This window comes from Haliotis rubra, unplaced genomic scaffold (assembly GCF_003918875.1).
Source record: "Haliotis rubra isolate DU_JTF1 unplaced genomic scaffold, ASM391887v1 Scf111, whole genome shotgun sequence".
NCBI classification, from domain to species: Eukaryota; Metazoa; Mollusca; class Gastropoda; order Lepetellida; family Haliotidae; genus Haliotis; species Haliotis rubra.
In genome coordinates, this window is record NW_025765015.1 from 2,029,026 (window position 1) to 2,047,156 (window position 18,131).

Consider the following 18,131-nt stretch of genomic DNA (forward strand, 5'->3'; position numbering starts at 1 on the left):
ATCACGCACCCGTGGAAAACCCGGAAACCCGTGTGGTGAGAGGGGACGGTTGGGAGGGCTTCATCTCATGAGTCAGGATAAGTATAAAATATCAATTTTATCATAAAAATTACTTATTTTTCCTTATCCTGACTCATGCTTATTTGCTTACTGAATCCGACGGAATCGGTGGTGGGTCAACCACCTAACAGGATTCCCTGTATGATTGTATCTATGTCAGCGTTCACTTGATATATATACCCCCTGGGTATTTTCTTCTTCTGCGGCTAACTTCAATATTTCTTGATGCTTGTCGGGGGGACCACCTTCTTATACATTCGTATTAGAAGTAAACTTCTTAAGTTTTGTGGATTTAGTATACTAGACGCCTGGTTGTCTAGATATCTGCAACGACCCAATATGTTACGGTAAAAACTTTAGCGAAACTGGAATCGCGACCCATCTGTTAAGGCAAGAACATTACCCTAACTGAGTCTATGTATCATTCATGCGCTGACTTATCTCGTAAGTCAGGGGAACATGGACCTGGCAGACAGTTGCCTGGCGTCAACGAATCTGCGTGACAAAGGTGAGTTTCTTCAACGTCTGGCCGGTACAGTGAGTTGTTGCGCTACGACTAGAGGGCCGAACTGGTGTATCCCAGATACGTCTTCTGTGGAGATGTCTCTCAGGTAGTGATTAGCGAAGACAGTGTCTGACTTCCAAAAGCAGCCTTCCATTATAGATGATATAGAGCAGTTTCCATGTAGGGCGAGTGTCGAGGCCAAAGCTCAAACTTCATGTGGGTTTGATGCTCTTGGAGGCTCTAACCCTGCTGCTTTATAGGCTCTTAGGATCACTGCTCTGATCCAGAAGGAGATCGTTGTACAGGATACTTGTACAGCCGAGGCGGTGGATAGCTGGATGAATAGACACTTGAACTTCCTTCTTCTCGTAGCAGATTTCTGCAAGTAGATTCTCAGCACTCTGACCGGGCATAAAGATAAATCTTGAGTGTCTTCTGGACCCAGGATTGTTGATAATGCCGGAACGTAGAACTGACGATCCGGTTGGCCCGGTAACTGGTTCTTGGCTATAAAGTCCCATCTAAGGCCTAGATGGACTGCTTCCCTTCTTCCCGTGTCGAATCTTGTACGGCTGAAGTCAAGGGCGTGTATTTCTGACATCCGAGCAGCAGTAGCCAAGGCGAGGAGGAATATTGTCTTTTGAGTCAATAACTCAAATGTCGTCTGCATCAGTGGTTCGTATACATCACTGATGAGGTGCTGCAACACTATGTTGAGGGCCCATGCTGGTGCTCTGAACTTCTGTTGTTGATCTTCCAACTTGAAAGATCTCAGCAGGGCCACTAGTTCAGGCACCTTGGTCAACTTCACCCCTGTCTTCATGGTGATGACCGAGCTGATTGCCCTAAGGTATGTAGACAGTGTAGAGCCCTTCAGATGTCTAGTGGACCTCAGATGACAAAAGTATTCTGCTTCTTTTGGATGTGTCACCTTTCTGGCCGTGAACCCCTGTTGAACAGCATACTGGTCAAAACTTCTCCACTTGTCATCATACAAGTGTAGATCTTCGTAGGGCCAAGGTCACAGCCTTGGCTGCTCTAGTGGAGTAACCTCGATTCTTCAAGCAGTACGTAATATGCTCCATACGTGTAACTGGAACGCTTCTGGGTTGCCGTGACACTGAATGGTGTGAGGATGGACGAGTAGGTTCGGCCAATCTGGTAATCGTAGAACTGGTTCGCCGTGAAGATCAATGAGGTCTGGGAACCATAGTCTCGCTGGCCAATAAGGCGCTACCAAAATCAGTTGTAGCACCCTTGTCTGGTTGATCTTGCGTAATACTTGAGGTAGCAGGAACGGAAGGCGTAGGCCTTCATTCCCTCCCAAGATATGGCTAAGGCGTCGACAGCCCATGCAAGCGGGTCTGGCACTGGCGAGATGAACGTTGTCACCTGCTGGTTGAAACGGGTTGCAAACAGGTCGATGAGGGGACGGCCTAGTTGAGTTGTTACCTACTCGAACGCTTCTGGATGTAACTTCCACTCTGTGGGAGACGGCCGTACTGGTCGGGATAGGGCGTCGGCTAGGATGTTCTTTGCCCCTGGGATGTGGCAAGCCCTCATCTTCAGGTTGATTTCGTCTGCGATGTCGAACAGGAAATCTCGTGGACCCTTGCAGATTTATGTAAAAAGCCACCGTGGAGTTGTCCGTGTGTATCATCAGGATCGGATCTTCTAACTGCGCCGCCCACTATAGAACTGCTTCTATTACTGCTTTCAGTTCTAGCTGGTTGATGTGCAGATTCTTCTCTGTTAGTGACCACTGCCCTACTGGAACCTCGTCGTTGAGATGTGCCCCCCAGCCTTGGAGGGACACATCGGCGTAGAGATGAAGATCGTACTCTGGCTCTCTCAAATAGGTTTCGCCGCAAACAATCGATCTTACTGTCCACCAAAGCAGGTACTACTTTAGATGTTGTGGGATGGTGAACTTCTGGACATCGTCTAGATGAGCTATCAGGAACCTCTGTAGAGGTCGAAGTTGCAATCTTCCTCTGCGTTTGAGAGCCTGCGCCGACGTCAGTAGACCCAAGAGTCGCTGCCACGTTCTTAAGTCTAGTGGAGAGTTGAGGGCGTCTGGTATGCACGATTGGATGCTCTGCCATCAGTCGTCTGGTACCAGGATGTGGTTCTCTAACGTCAGGAATCTGATGCCCAGAAACTGTAGATCTTGGGTCGGCTCCAGCTCCGACTTCTGATGATTCACCTGCCAGCCCAACTGTGTCAGCAGGTTGATCGTAAACTGCAGCTGTAGTCTGAGTTGATCTGCATCTTGATGTGCCTGGATGCCGTCGTCTAGGTAGAAGGCACTACTTAGCCCCTTCTGATGGAGATAAGCGACAATCGGTTTAGGTTATTCGGAAACTGGATACTGTAGCCCTCTCGTAATACTTCTATGACGTAGTCATCCTGTAGTGCTCTCCAATTCTCCCAGTATAGACCCAACCGTCCACCCACGGTTGACGGTTTTACAGGAACGGCTGGGGGGTGGAAGACGCCAGTCGTTCCAAACCTGATCTTCAATAACGGGACCGTCCACGGCCGGAGTAACTTCTGGTATTACTTGGGCGACGAAAAGATCCTGAGTTGACGCACCATGGTGTTCATCGTCTGGACCGACTTGATCAACATCAAGTCCTTGGAATCTTGAGTTACTTCACGCAACAACTGCCGGATGCCGCCGTCAAACAGTGTAGGCGCTGCCCAAGGTTTTCGTATGAAAGGCTTGGTGTAGACATCTGGCCATGTAGAGGAACTCAGCAGCCCCTGACGATGTAAAAGTGTGATGCCTGCCGACGTAGAGGCCAAGTGATCGGAGGTAACTCCTGATCCTTGCGCTGTAACACTAGTGTAGACTGGATCATTCTTTCTTCTTCCATCTTAGGATGCTTGAAAGCTCGTTGATGGCTCTGGACCTTGCTAACCCGTAAAAGGCCCTACGGGTTGTCGTATCAAGCTGCACCAACTTCTTGTCTTCCACCTTGTAACTGCGAGACTTCGAATCTGATACAAGGTAGAAATCTTCATCGATGTCAGGCGCCTTGTTGAAGTGGTCCATGTTATGATGCCGGAAGGTTGTCTGCAACCTGCGCCAATGGGCTTCATCGGCTGGTATGGTAATCGCAACCTTCGAAGTCATCTTCCTTCTTGTAATCGACTCGAAGTCATCTCGGCCGGATTAAAGTCTCTGGTTGGAGACGATATCGGGAGACCATCAGCCACCCACGCCAGTACCTCTGCCTCAGTGAAGATGAAGTCATCCTCTACTGCAGGTTGTCCCCGCTCAGCTGCTAGGCTCTGACTAGAGATGACTACATTGACTGCTGACGACGTAGTAAAAGACCAGTCTGCGATGTCTGCCATCATCTCGCCCTCTGCAGCGTTGTTCTCAGGAACCGTCTGCTTCTTCTCCTGCTCATCTCCATAGCCTGCATCACCCTACGGGTGATGGTGTCAGCAAAATCTTCAACATTGAGGGCCTCTGCGTTTGTAATCGGACGCTGCTGCGTGATGACTGCAACTGACTCGTCTGTCGACATCGCTGACGACGTAGCGTTTTCAGATGCCAAAGGGTTCTCAGCTGACATCTGCTTCTGCTGCAACTGCTGCGGTAGACTGCCAACAGGAAGATGTAACATCTTTGACGATCTCACAGCATCACTGCCAAGGGTAGACTGCAACGATGACATCGGTGACGTCATACTTCTAATCTGCGCTGACAAGTTCTCAGCACTAGATATTCTCTGCGACGCTGCAAGGAAGACCTCAGGCTGCAACACTGGAGGTCCCAAAGGACTGGAACCATCTACTTCAGCACCAGGCGCCCCAACATTTGTTGAAGGTCGTTGCATAGGGTTATGCAACAACGACCTCGAAGATCTTGTAGAGTGGGAAGATCTAGATGAGTTCCTGGATGACGTGGATCGCTTCCCTGAAACGTCCGTCTGGTGTTTCTTATGTTGCGCCGTCTCTGCCTGTGGGGACTTCCTTTTACTTACAGTACGTGGGGTAGACTTCTCCCCTACTGGTGACGTCGCAGAACTTCGACTGGGATGACATCGTAGATCAGCACAGCTCTCAAGACGTAGTCGCAGCAACTTACAGTACTCAAGGCTGTATATCACCTTCTCAACGCAGGCTGGTTGAATCTGACAACAGGTTGCATAACTTTAGGCTCAAATTCTTCAATCACATGTGAAAAATTTTGTAAGTCAGATATTTCACAATTCAACAGATATATGAAGTCATAAATTCAATATATACACATGATTATACACAATAATCAAACATCAAGATATATTCAACCTGTAAACCAGCCAAGAAGAACACCTAGGGTGTAAATCAAGCATTGAGACGTGATGGACTGTTGTTTACATTGAAAACATGTGAACAAACAGTCACCTGGAACGAAGTGAAATTGTGAATTAATTTGACATACAATGTACAAATTTTGTTATAAATATGATAAACAACGTATTTAGAAACACAATCACGGCAGAATTTGTGCTATATATCCAAAATATTTGAAGTTATAAGCCGCGAAGGGACCCTGAAGTGACCACCCAACCGTCCGCTTAGGCGATAGAGGAGAGAGTGAGGAGCAAGGCATGGCAGGTCACGTGCTAGTTTTGGCGGGAAAAGGGAGGTAATTCAGGGTGAGTGATTGTACGTTCGCTTCAAGGAAATCGAAGGGATTCAAGTTTCCACTTGATCGTTCGGAAGAGAGGATGAGAAAGCAAATAAGCATGAGTCAGGATAAGGAAAAATAATATTTTCTCATCATAGGAGTGCAATAATACACAATACAATGTTTACGATGAGTGACATGATTTGGCTTCCTGATCACTACCCATCCCCAAGGTGACCCCTCAACATGAAAATTTCTGACACATCTGTTTTTATCAAGGTGATAACGATAATAGAAACTTGATAAGATCAAAGAGAAATGAATTAAACACTCTAAAATGACGATGCTGCCACATAGATGTAGATGATTTTACTTCTTGATTGTAATCGTTAGGACATTGTTTGGATACCTTGTACATTAAGGATCAACACTTAAGTAAATGTTTTCATTCAATGTCCCGCATAGACCAGAGCCAGAACTATTAAGAGGCTGTAATGAAGTGTAACCTGTGTGCTTGAATGTGACATTGCTGAGGTTATGTTCACTAATGAAAGAGGACTACTCTTCTTTGCCACAGTCTTTTTGTTTTCCTGGAGCCCCAAACTGCCATGTTACATGTTACAAAGACATGAAATATGCATATTATGCATTGGAGAAATATTTTAAGTACTGACATGTGTACTGTGCATGTAGACTGTTTCACCATTTGCACTCATGAAACCCTTGTAAACGTTCCATGTTGTACATTGTTTTCACTGAGTGTGTTTTGGTTCTGATTGTCATGAGTGAATTGGTTAATAAAGGATAATCACATAGTAGCTCAGAGGCTGAAAATTGGATCTTTATCGGAAGAATCATCATGTTTATCAGTGAAAAATGTCCCCATGATCAGTTCATCCATGGCCAATCGACCTTACAATGAACAGGCTGAAGTAGAAAAAAGATATTCCTAATGTTGCCAAAATAGAAGAGAAGAGGTTGACCTCCTCAATTTGGGTCACTGGCCAGCTCACTGCTAATATTCTACATGGTGAAGAACGGGTTGGTGTAAGTCATGATAAAGCCTAAGGTTCCCCATGTCATTGGTCTTAAACTTTGACATCGACACTTTGATAGCATCTACTTTGGATAAACTTGTCTGTAGTAGCGTGAGACCCTTGTATACTGACATCACAGAAGTTGTCTGTGTGGCAACTTCTGGAACAACAGAAGCTATTGCAAGATCAGTCTCAAGCCAGTATGACCAATACCTGACTATTGTCAGGAAAGAGGTGGAATAAAGGCTGAAAATGGCGTAGAAACATGCACCAAATCACCATAGAAACAACTTAACAATGTGAATATGTTTGTGAAATAAGTCAAAATGGTGGGAAAACAAATACATGCACCAACCCAATTTTCAAAAGTCAACCATGTGAAAAAAGGAACCATTCATGAGATCCATGTTATATACTAGTGAATAACAACCGAATTGTATATAATATACTATATATAGTCCGTTTGGCTCAAAAGCGGACCGATGAATTGCAATCTAACTCGAAAACTAATAAATGTAACATACTCAATGAAACGCTGATCATAATCAAAACATCATACCCACTCTGTGAGGTTTTTGCAGAATTTTTGTCCTAAAATAAAAAAGTTGTTTAACAATATATCATTAACATATTGACACAGTTCACTATTTGTTACGAGGGGAGGAGTGCAGAGAAAGGAATAGCCAGGTTAATGAAAAAATAACTTTGTCTGTGATCGTGCTTCTCGAACACCTGGCTGTCCCTTTCTTTGCACTCCTCCCTCGTAACAAACAGTGAACTGTGTCAATATTTTAATGATAGTTTGTTAAACAACTTTATTATTTTTAGGACAAAAATTCTGCAAAAACCTCACAGAGTGGGTATGATGTTTTGATTATGATCAGCGTTTCATTGAGTATGTTACATTTATTAGTTTTCGAGTTAGATTGCAATTCATCGGTCCGCTTTTGAGCCAAACGGACTGTAACTATATAACGGTCTTAATATCCAGCACTATGGCACAAGACAGCAAGTTTCACTATACTCTCACACAGAACAGTGATTTATGAACTGGCTGATAACATGATGGCAAGTGTGTTTGGTCAGGCAGTTTAAACTTTGGGAACAAATTGCTCAAGGCATGACATTTGCAGTCAATGTTTTCGCATGAAACAAAAGGGAATGGAAAACCTAATGCAGGAACACTAAGTCTGCTTCAGAAGTGAGGTGGAGGGATCTGATAGCAGCCTGGGGAACAGGTTTGCTCAACAGTAGGAAGACAATGTGTGAATGAACCCACATTTCAATGTGGACTGTCAGCTGGCTGCCCAACTGCTGCTTATGTCTTCATATGAACTGAGTACAAAACTATTTGTCTATAACATACTCATCAACATCAATTTTCCAGTCACAAGAAATAATACTGTACAACTTGAGGTCTTAAATATTGTCCATGTTACTTTGTCATGTTTCACAAAAGGCAAGAGTTTGCCAGTAAGTCACCTCTCTCTCCAAGTACTGTTTCCTCTCCAGCTCTGTGACCACCTGTATCTGCATGTCAAGCCGGCTGGCATCGGTACTTTCAACTACCGTCACAACTCCACTGGTCCTCACTGGGCGATGGCCAGTACGCTGTTCCAGACGCTCTTTGGCTAAACTTTCAGACCTTGTCCGATCCCAGTTATACCTGTTGAAAGATATCAATTCTCAACTATATCACAGAAATGTGGGTTATGTGTTGCCCCGAAATTGTTTTAAGTCGACCAAAAATGTTCAGAAACCAGTTTTTAGGAATTGAGGTCAATCAAATTTTGTGGATGTTAAAAATTCAGTTATTATTCAGTTATGTATATTTTTTAACCATGTCTGAATTACCATTTACTCATTCATCAACATTGATAACATTTTTGTGTGGAAAAAGAGTCCAAGTTTAATCTTCACAAGCAGCCTTGGACTGATTGATTTGTCTTTATATCAGATCTGACCTATTCTACTAATATGAATTGTCTAAATTTTTCAATATTATTAATTGAATTTATCATCTCAAAACCAATCAGTTCCAATTCTATGGAAAACCTTACAGAAGTAATTTTGTTTGAAATAATTAAATGAAGACAACATCCTGTATTTTTACTATAATAACCCTCTAAAACCTGGTTTTGTATAACTTTATTGGACATCTTATACATAAAAAAATCCCACAATTATACTGTGCAATTTTATGCCTGTTTACATTATTTCAGAGGCAAAGATCAAGATGAAGTAGGATAAAAAAAACCATTTAAGGACTTCATAAAATTTGATTTGTTTATAAGTGGCATTTATGGGAACCTGAACAAATACACATGATCGTATGGCAGCTGAGATGACAACAGTATTCTTGCCCTCCAGCCAACAAATAGACAACAGTGTAAGTCAGACAGTGAAGGTCCTGTTTCTATGAGAGAAAGAGGTCATTCAACAATTTTACCATTGTCTACTTTGCCATTATGAAGGCACATTCACCAAAACACTGTGACAAAAATAACACACAACTATTGTCACTCTGGGCGTAAGGCCAAATAAAACAAATGTTGTGGTTCCGATTACACCTCTTTCAAATTTCAGGCAGGTAGGTAGGTAGGTAGGTAGGTCGGTCGGTCGGTCGGTAGGAGGACTTCTTATTTTTTACATTTTGTTTTAGAAGTAAAGTACAAACTAATAACACATTTATCAATGTGTAATTGTTTATTCAAACAAGCTTGCAGCCATCATGTTGAATTTCTCTATCAGAATGACCAATGTCCGTTGGTGCCAGGAAAACACAATGGTATCTGAAAGCTGATTTCATTCATACCACTTAAAAAAAATAGGATCGGCACCAGAATTCAAGGGTCGGTCAGGTAATCGGAACCACAACACTTTTTTTTTTAGACCTAAGCATGGAAAAAATGGTATGAAAAGGTAATATGCAGTTATTCCTCGAGATCACAATTGCATCATGGATGCATGGACCATCCATCACCTGTTCATACAGGTATTTGCTGGATACGCAGTATGCTGACACATAATAGTAACCTGACAACAAATATAACTTCTAAGAAGTCAATGTATGGCATTTGTAATATATGTATGTATTTCTGAAAACTAAGGTCCATTCCAAGGACTGGTTCACAAGACTGAATGAAATTTTGAATAAATTGTATATTTAACAATGAATTGTATACTTATAATACTTATCCTATCACATGTTACGTACTTAACCCAGGGTTGAATGGTGGGCTGCAGATGACCCCAATCTGTAGGTAGATGACATCTGTGTGATGAATTGTTCACAAGTGGCTCACCTAGTCCACATCTTTTGATACCCTTAGTGATACTTTAGGGGGTGATCCCAAGTAACATGACTTATTGTTGTACCATAAAAGGACAAATGATGATCCCGAGGGGGTGGGGGGAGGGGGATCTTTTGTCTTGAAAGTTTATTAAATGACCATTGAAACTCAGATGAAAATGAAGTGTGCACACACACACACCTTTTCTCAATAGTGTGCACCCCCCCTTTTTGAAAAAGCTGTATCCGCCCCTGACCCTGATTTTTAACAGTCCCCAAAATCCAAAGATCTTTTGGTCCTCATATTAGTCCCAGATGGCAAGTTTTGCCAAACTGTCCCCTGTAGAGATGCACACAGGTGAAAGGCCGAACAGCTCAGTAATCTCTCTGTTTAATATTCTGAACACATCCCGTCAATGACCACTTTTCATCTTCTATTTATGTCTTGACACTGACAATGAAGCACCCACAGGAGGAGAGTACTTAAAAAAAATCACACAAGAGTTCATACACTTACTAACATGTTTGTTCACACAGACTAGAGGTTAGCGAATATGTGAGGATAACCTCACAGCCATTACACATGGTTTGGCTCAGAGCCATTATACGTGGTTTGCCTCAGAGCCACACAGAGCCATTAGAGGTTTTCAGAGCATGGTTTGCCTCAATATATACGTGGTTTGAGGCCATACATGGTTTGCCTCAGAGCCATTACACATGGTTTGCCTCAGAGCCATTATACATGGTTTGCCTCAGAGCCATTATACGTGGTTTGCCTCAGAGCCATTACACATGGTTTGCCTCAGAGCCATTACACATGGTTTGCCTCAGAGCCATTATACATGGTTTGCCTCAGAGCCATTATACATGGTTTGCCTCAGAGCCATTATACATGGTTTGCCTCAGAGCCATTATACATGGTTTGCCTCAGAGCCATTACACATGGTTTGCCTTAGAGCCATTATACATGGTTTGCCTCAGAGCCATTACACATGGTTTGCCTCAGAGCCATTATACATGGTTTGCCTCAGAGCCATTACACATGGTTTGCCTTAGAGCCATTACACATGGTTTGCCTCAGAGCCATTACACATGGTTTGCTTCAGAGCCATTATATATGGTTTGCCTCAGAGCCATTATACATGGTTTATCTTCATTGCCTTGTGACAACACCAGTGTCATGGTTGAACTTCAACAGAATAAAGACTTGTCAATCAAGGATTAACATAATTCATTCTGTAATCTACAAATGTCGAATCAATTCCCAAGGTAACCCTGGAGATATGTCCATTTGTGTTGCCAGGCAGTCTACAGCTATTGAACCAGGACCCAGGGCCAAAGACTGCTCTCATCTTGTTAGAATTGGAAGCAACCTGGGGATTCACGGTTACAGCTTGGAGGATCACTGGACACATCCGAAAGGCAATGGTGGTTCTAGATACATCTGCTGAAGATGCTCGGGTTAACAGGATAAAGACAGTATGACAGTATTGTGAAATGTTGATATAGATGTTAAGGGCCCTGAGAGAGATCTTCAACATCATCAGGCCCAATTATGCAAGACAATAGTGAAATGGTGAACAATCTGTCCAGTTGATCAGGCAACTGATTCTTCAGGATGAAGTCCTGATGGACACCCATGAAAACCTTACCATACTGCTTCCTTTCGAAACATACTTGTTTGATATCACAAAGACATGAATCTTCAAGATGTGTGTTGTAGTGAGATCTATGTGAAAGACTCTTCCGGGGGTCAGGCCCACAAAGTCCTTTTCCTAGTGTCTCATAATCAGCTAGCAGAAATCAGATGTCTAGAACCACTAAAAGATCTGAAGCTGGATGGCAGAATTTCAGCCACCTTGTTGGATCGTAGAAGTGATTGAAGTTCTGGAACTGTAGAAAGCTTGTTCGCTTTTGCCATGGCCATAACTGTGTTGGTAGCTGCAATATAAATAGCTTCAATTTTCTTGCAATGTCGAGATGGGGCGACTGTCTGTGCCAAAGCCATAGTAGGTGATGAAACATCATGCAGCTTGCAATATTCTTCAAACATCTTCATTTGTTAGAGGGAATGGGTGGAAGTGTGAAGAGCCGATGTGGCTGCTTTAAGAACTCTTTTTGAAGTATCCTTTCACCATTAGAGATCTCTGATAATGTGCCAAGCATGAAGATGTAGTGTCCGTGGAGACAAATGGAGTTGGTTTTTGGTATGGAGTTCCAACTTCTTGATGTTGACTATAATCTCCAGCTGGCAACCGAGTGAGGAAGCAAAATTATTTCTGAAGAAATTGTGCAGTAGAATGGACCTAAATGCAGTCTTCTATGTAGGTTTCTGGCACAATCCCCCTGCGATGGAGGAGCTGTGTGGTGGGTCTCATGATTTGGCAATGGGGCTATGGAAATTCCAAACAGGAGGACCTTCCATTTATACCGCATTGCCTGGAAGACAGCTGAAAGTAGTTGCAACGGCTTGGGTAGACTGACACATGTAGATAAGAATCTTGGAGTCCAAGGCTGATCATATAGTCCCCTGAATGGATGATCATAAGACCTCTAGGTTTTTCATTCAGACTTCCTTCCCGATATCTCAAATACGCAAAACTCTACCAAAATCCAAAACATGAATGTCATTGAATGACAACCATCATGCAAAATATCATTAATGTGTTGTGAAAACATTCTGTCTGTCCTCGAGTCTCACGTCAGTTACTGCAGGTTCGGGTTTGCTGCTGTCTAGACCATATATCCATAACAATTTACGTCACCTACAGCAGGAGCTAGAGGATGACCTTCCACAGCAGAGAGGACCACTTGCAAACACACCCAACAAACAATTGTTACAGAAAGTTGCCCAGGTGACATATAGTGAATCTCCCCAGGGTGTCTTTTGATATGAAATATATTATGAGTTGATAAAGTTACAAATATCCGAGGCTTCCCAAAGATATTTCTATTTTTATCAACAAGTGTTGATATATTTATATATATCAGCAGCCACGAGGGTGAGATTCTATTTATCATAAACAAGAGTCATCAGAAGATGACATATCCCCCCGGCCCCCACATCTTTGAAAGAACAAATCATCTGACAGTTACTTAAAGTCCAGCTTGATTTTAGACTAAGTGCAAATCGTTCCATGGAAATCATGGAAAAAATAAATGACAAAAATGAAATAGCAAAAGGCACCACTTCAAGATCTGCCTCACATATCTGCCAAGTTTTTGAAGATATTAAGAAGTTTTGAGTCTGAAATGAAACCTACCCCTCCCTTTGGAAACTAAGTCTGAATGGTTTCCGTGGAAACTGGGAAAAATAAAAATGACAAAAATCTGCAAATAGCAAAAGGCACCACTTCAAGATCTGCCTCACATATCTGCAAAGTTTTGCTGAAAAATATTACCGGTAATAAGTTTTTGAGTTGTGCTCCGGAAGCGAAACCCACCCCTCCTTTTGGGTCTAAGTCCGAATCATTTCCATGGAAACCGGGAAAAAGTAAAATGCCCCAAATCTGCAAATAGCAAAAGGTACCACTTAAGGTTCTGTTTGATATATCTACCAAGTTTTGTTGAAAAATATTGAACGGTTCTTGAGTTATGCTCCGTAAACGAAGCCCACCCCTCACTTTTGGGACTAAGTCCGAAGCCCACCCCTCACTTTTGGGACTAAGTCCGAATCGTTTCCATGGAAACCGGGAAAAATAAAAATGACAATAATCTGTAAATAGCAAAAGGCACCACCTTAGGTTATGTTTGACATATCTACCAATTTTTGTTGAAAAATATCGAACGGTCTTTGAGTTATGCTCCGGAAACAAAATGATTACGGACGGACGGACAGACAGACGAGGCGACGACTATATCCCACCGCATTACATGCCGGTGGGATAAAAACACTCTTCATTAGTTTTCAATGAAAAATGTACATCTCTGAACACGGTACTGTCATTAAACTTGCAGTGCAGCGATGTCATAGCATTGTGACGTCATCAAGTTCATGACGTCATTGCATTGTCAGGGCATTGTACAAAATCTACTGTCAAAACAATATTTCCTATGAGATATCAATTGTTACAGTAAGTTGCCCAGGTGATATATCTTGACATGACAACACACAATGGTTACAGTAAGTCGCCCAGGTGATATATCTTGACATGGCAACACTATTGTTACAGTAAGTTGCCCAGGTGATATATCTTGACATGACAACACACAATGGTTACAGTAAGTCACCCAGGTGATATATCTTGACATGGCAACACTATTGTTACAGTAAGTTGCCCAGGTGATATATCTTGACATGACAACACTATTGTTACAGTAAGTCACCCAGGTGATATATCTTGACATGACAACACTATTGTTACAGTAAGTCGCCCAGGTGATATATCTTGACATGGCAACACACAATGGTTACAGTAAGTCACCCAGGTGATATATCTTGACATGGCAACACTATTGTTACAGTAAGTTGCCCAGGTGATATATCTTGACATGGCAACACACAATGGTTACAGTAAGTCACCCAGGTGATATATCTTGACATGGCAACACTATTGTTACAGTAAGTTGCCCAGGTGATATATCTTGACATGGCAACACTATTGTTACAGTAAGTTGCCCAGGTGATATATCTTGACATGACAACACTATTGTTACAGTAAGTTGCCCAGGTGATATATCTTGACATGGCAACACTATTGTTACAGTAAGTTGCCCAGGTGATATATCTTGACATGGCAACACACAATGGTTACAGTAAGTCACCCAGGTGATATATCTTGACATGGCAACACTATTGATACAGTAAGTTGCCCAGGTGATATATCTTGACATGGCAACACACAGTTCTTACAGTATCTAACACAGGTGATATTTTCAAGGTAGTATAGGATAGTACAGCCTATTCGAATCCATATTTCCTGAGGTGGAGGCCAAAATATGGATTTAAACTGGCTGTGCAACTACCTGGCAAAAGGCTGTGGAACGAATATATTACCCTTTAGATTTTGAAGGTGCCAAATTCTAGTAAATGTTATAACACAGTTATTCCTGACACGAAAACACAACACACCGTTAACACTCATTATTTTTTATTCTATTTCTGCCGCAGTATGGGATGCAAAGTGGTTCGCCATGATTGTTGTCACAGACGAACATTATTGATCAATATTCAGGGGACATAACCCTTGTAAGCTTAAACTATGTTTTAAGGGCCTTGTTATTTCTAACAATTCCCTTGTTTAGGATATGTTTTTTTATCCAATCTAGTTCCACTTCATAGATAAACAAACAGCATATTCTCCAAAAGATTTAATAAAAAGAACTATGCATGATAATAATAGTCGAATTCTCGAAGTGAGTTAGAACAGGGTAAGATGGATTCATACTTCATAGGATTTCATATACATTGGCTATTAACAAATTAAAAGTCTTCCAATTTATCCAAAGAGTAATAGGTCTTGAAATGACTACAGACAAATTGTTGTGGAAACTCACCCTGGATATGAGTGGCCTGGAATCCTCTCAGCTAAACCAACAGCAACACTGCCTGTGCTGAACTCCGACTCTTCTGTGAGGATGAAGCACTGACGAGACAAGGAGGCATATTTCACAAACATAGCTGATGATACACCCTGTACTTGTTTTATAATTGCGTCTTTCTCCGTCCTCTGTCTTTCAAACAGTTCCTGGATTGCTTCTCCGCATGTTGTGGGTCCTGTGTATTCAAAGAAGAAGATTCAGGCATTTTGTTTTATAACTTAGCTGTCCTAAACATGGACTATATTTCAAACTATGGTATATGTTTCCAATTCACATAAAACTTTGTAGTCATAGAGAGAGCAGTCTCATGATGCATTCTCTATTTACTCACCCACTGAAGTCTCAAATTATCTTTACCCTCCTTGATGCTGACCTTGACATGAATAGTGTCTGTCTGTGTCAAGGCCACTAAAACACATTAGGGCTATCAAACAGTATATGTAAGCTAGTGACCTGTTATCAAGATTAATTGACATCAGAGACCATATACTGACATTAAAGACCATATACTGACATCAGACCATATACTGACATCAAAGACCATATACTGACATCAGAGACCATATACTGACATCAGAGGCCATATACTGACATCAGGCCATATAGTGACATCAGAGACCATATATAGACATCAGACCATATACTGACATCAGAGGCCATATACTGACACCAGAGACCATATACTGACATCAGAGACCATATACTGACATCAGGCCATATACTGACATCAGAGACCATATACTGACATCAGAGACCACATACTGACATCAGGCCATATACTGACATCAGAGACCATATACTGACATCAGAGACCATATACTGACATCAGAGGCCATATACTGACATCAGGCCATATAGTGACATCAGAGACCATATACAGACATCAGACCATATACTGACATCAGAGACCATATACTGATATCAGAGACCATATGCTGACATCAGAGACCACATACTGACATCAGGCCATATACTGACATCAGAGGCCATATACTGACATCAGGCCATATACTGACATCAGAGACCATATACAGACATCAGACCATATACTGACATCAGAGGCCATATACTGACATCAGGCCATATAGTGACATCAGAGACCATATACAGACATCAGACCATATACTTACAGTACAGTGGAACCCCACTTGTACGGACCCCAAATATCCGGAAACCCACTATAATGATATATACTGACAGTACAGTGGAACCCCACTTGTACAGACCCCAAATATCCGGAAACCCACTATAATGATATATACTGACAGTACAGTGGAACCCCACTTGTACGGAACCCAAATTTCCGGAAACCCACTATAATGATATATACTGACAATACAGTGGAACCCCACTTGTACGGACCCCAAATATCTGGAAACCCACAATAATGATATATACTGACAGTACAGTGGAACCACACTTGTACGGACCCCAAATATCCGGAAACTCAATATTACGATATATACTGACAGTACAGTGGAACCCCACTTGTACAGACCACAAATATCCGGAAACCCACTATAATGATATATAATGACAGTACTGTTGAACCCCACTTGTACGGACCCCAAATATCCGGAAACCCACAATAATGATATATACTGACAGTATAGTGGAACCCCACTTGTACGGACCCAAGATATCTGGAAACCCAATATAATGATATATACTGACAGTACAGTGGAACCCCACTTGTACGGACCCCAAATATCCGGAAACCCACAATAATTATATATACTGACAGTACAGTGGAAACCCACTATAACGATATATATACTGACAGTACAGTGGAAACCCACTATAATGATATATACTGACAGTACAGTGGAAACCCACTTGTATGGACCCCAAATATCTGGAAACCTACTATCATGATATATACTGACAGTACAGTGGAACCCCACTTGTACAAACCCAAATATCCGGAAACCCAATATTATGATATATACTGACAGTACAGTGGAAACCCACTATAATGATATATACTGACAGTACAGTAGAAACCCACTTGTACGGACCCCAAATATCCAGAAACCCGCTATAATGATATATACTGACAGTACAGTGGAACCCCACTTGTACGGACCCCAAATATCTGGAAACCTACTATAATGATATATACTGACAATACAGTGGAACCCCACTTGTACAAACCCAAATATCCAGAAGCCCACTATAATGATATTTACTGACAGTACAGTTAAACCCCACTTGTACGGACCCCAAATATCCGGAAACCCACTATTATGACATATACTGACAGTACAGTGGAAACCCACTATAATAATATATACTGACAGTACAGTGGAAACCCACTATAATGATATATACTGACAGTACAGTAGAAACCCACTTGTACGGACCCCAAATATCCAGAAACCCGCTATAATGATATATACTGACAGTACAGTGGAAACCCGCTATAACGATATATATACTGACAGTACAGAAGAAACCCACTATGATATATACTGACAGTACAGTGGAAACCCACTATAATGATATATACTGACAGTACAGTGGAAACCCACTATAATGATATATACTCGAAACAAAATACATATTATATGCTTCATTTATCCAGAAATTTGGTTTCTGGATCCAGATAGTTAATTTTAGTTACTAACAGTGCTAAATATATTTAAAGAAAGGTACCATACTTCCACAAATATTTTTGATTGTTATGCTATTGTTAACAGTATCAAACAATATTTGAAGTTTCTTACTTTAGATAGAGGTCAATCAGACACTGTTTTAGATTATAGATGTACCTTGCAGAAGTTGCCTAGTCAGAAATCAGAGGCAAAGCATATATATTCTGTACTGATTTAAAGACAAAAGGTCAGTTAAAGTGGGAAACACAGTTTGATAATCTTAATTGAAACAGTCTCTACTCCAAAATGTTTCGAACAACACAAGAAGTTAAACTTCGTTGATTTCAATATAGAATCATACATATTTAAACTGAAGTATACAGAGAATGATTTATGTACATGTTGCCAAACTGATAGTGAAACAATTACCCACTTGTTGTGGGATTGTAAGTTTACCCAGTTATTTTGGAATGAT

At 41.6% G+C, this 18,131-nt stretch overlaps 2 protein-coding genes across 3 annotated transcripts in view; one reads left to right on the top strand and one right to left on the bottom strand.

Annotated features, from left to right (window-relative positions):
- Window positions 1–18,131, bottom strand: part of LOC124288178 — a 92,737-nt gene that overhangs the window by 63,285 nt on the left and 11,321 nt on the right. For both annotated transcript variants that reach the window (XM_046724768.1, XM_046724774.1), the window contains exons 6-7: window positions 15,018–15,237; window positions 7,712–7,895 (exon numbers count right to left, since the gene is read on the bottom strand). In XM_046724768.1, coding sequence (XP_046580724.1) covers window positions 7,712–7,895; window positions 15,018–15,237 — 404 coding nt within the window. The remainder of the gene's footprint in view (window positions 1–7,711; window positions 7,896–15,017; window positions 15,238–18,131) is intronic.
- LOC124288215 lies at window positions 3,754–4,885 on the top strand. The gene is made up of 2 exons (XM_046724776.1): window positions 3,754–4,406; window positions 4,739–4,885. Exons 1-2 carry the CDS (start codon window positions 4,013–4,015, stop codon window positions 4,813–4,815), a joined length of 471 nt encoding a protein of 156 aa, XP_046580732.1. The 5' UTR covers window positions 3,754–4,012; the 3' UTR covers window positions 4,816–4,885.

Excerpts from the sequence above, each read along its gene's own strand:
- LOC124288215 (XM_046724776.1), top strand. The coding sequence starts at position 4,013 with ATGGTGTCAGCAAAATCTTCAACATTGAGGGCCTCTGCGTTTGTAATC. Across the intron at positions 4,407-4,738 it reads CGCCCCAACATTTGTTGAAG|GCTCAAATTCTTCAATCACA; the intron begins GTCGTTGCATAG and ends GCATAACTTTAG.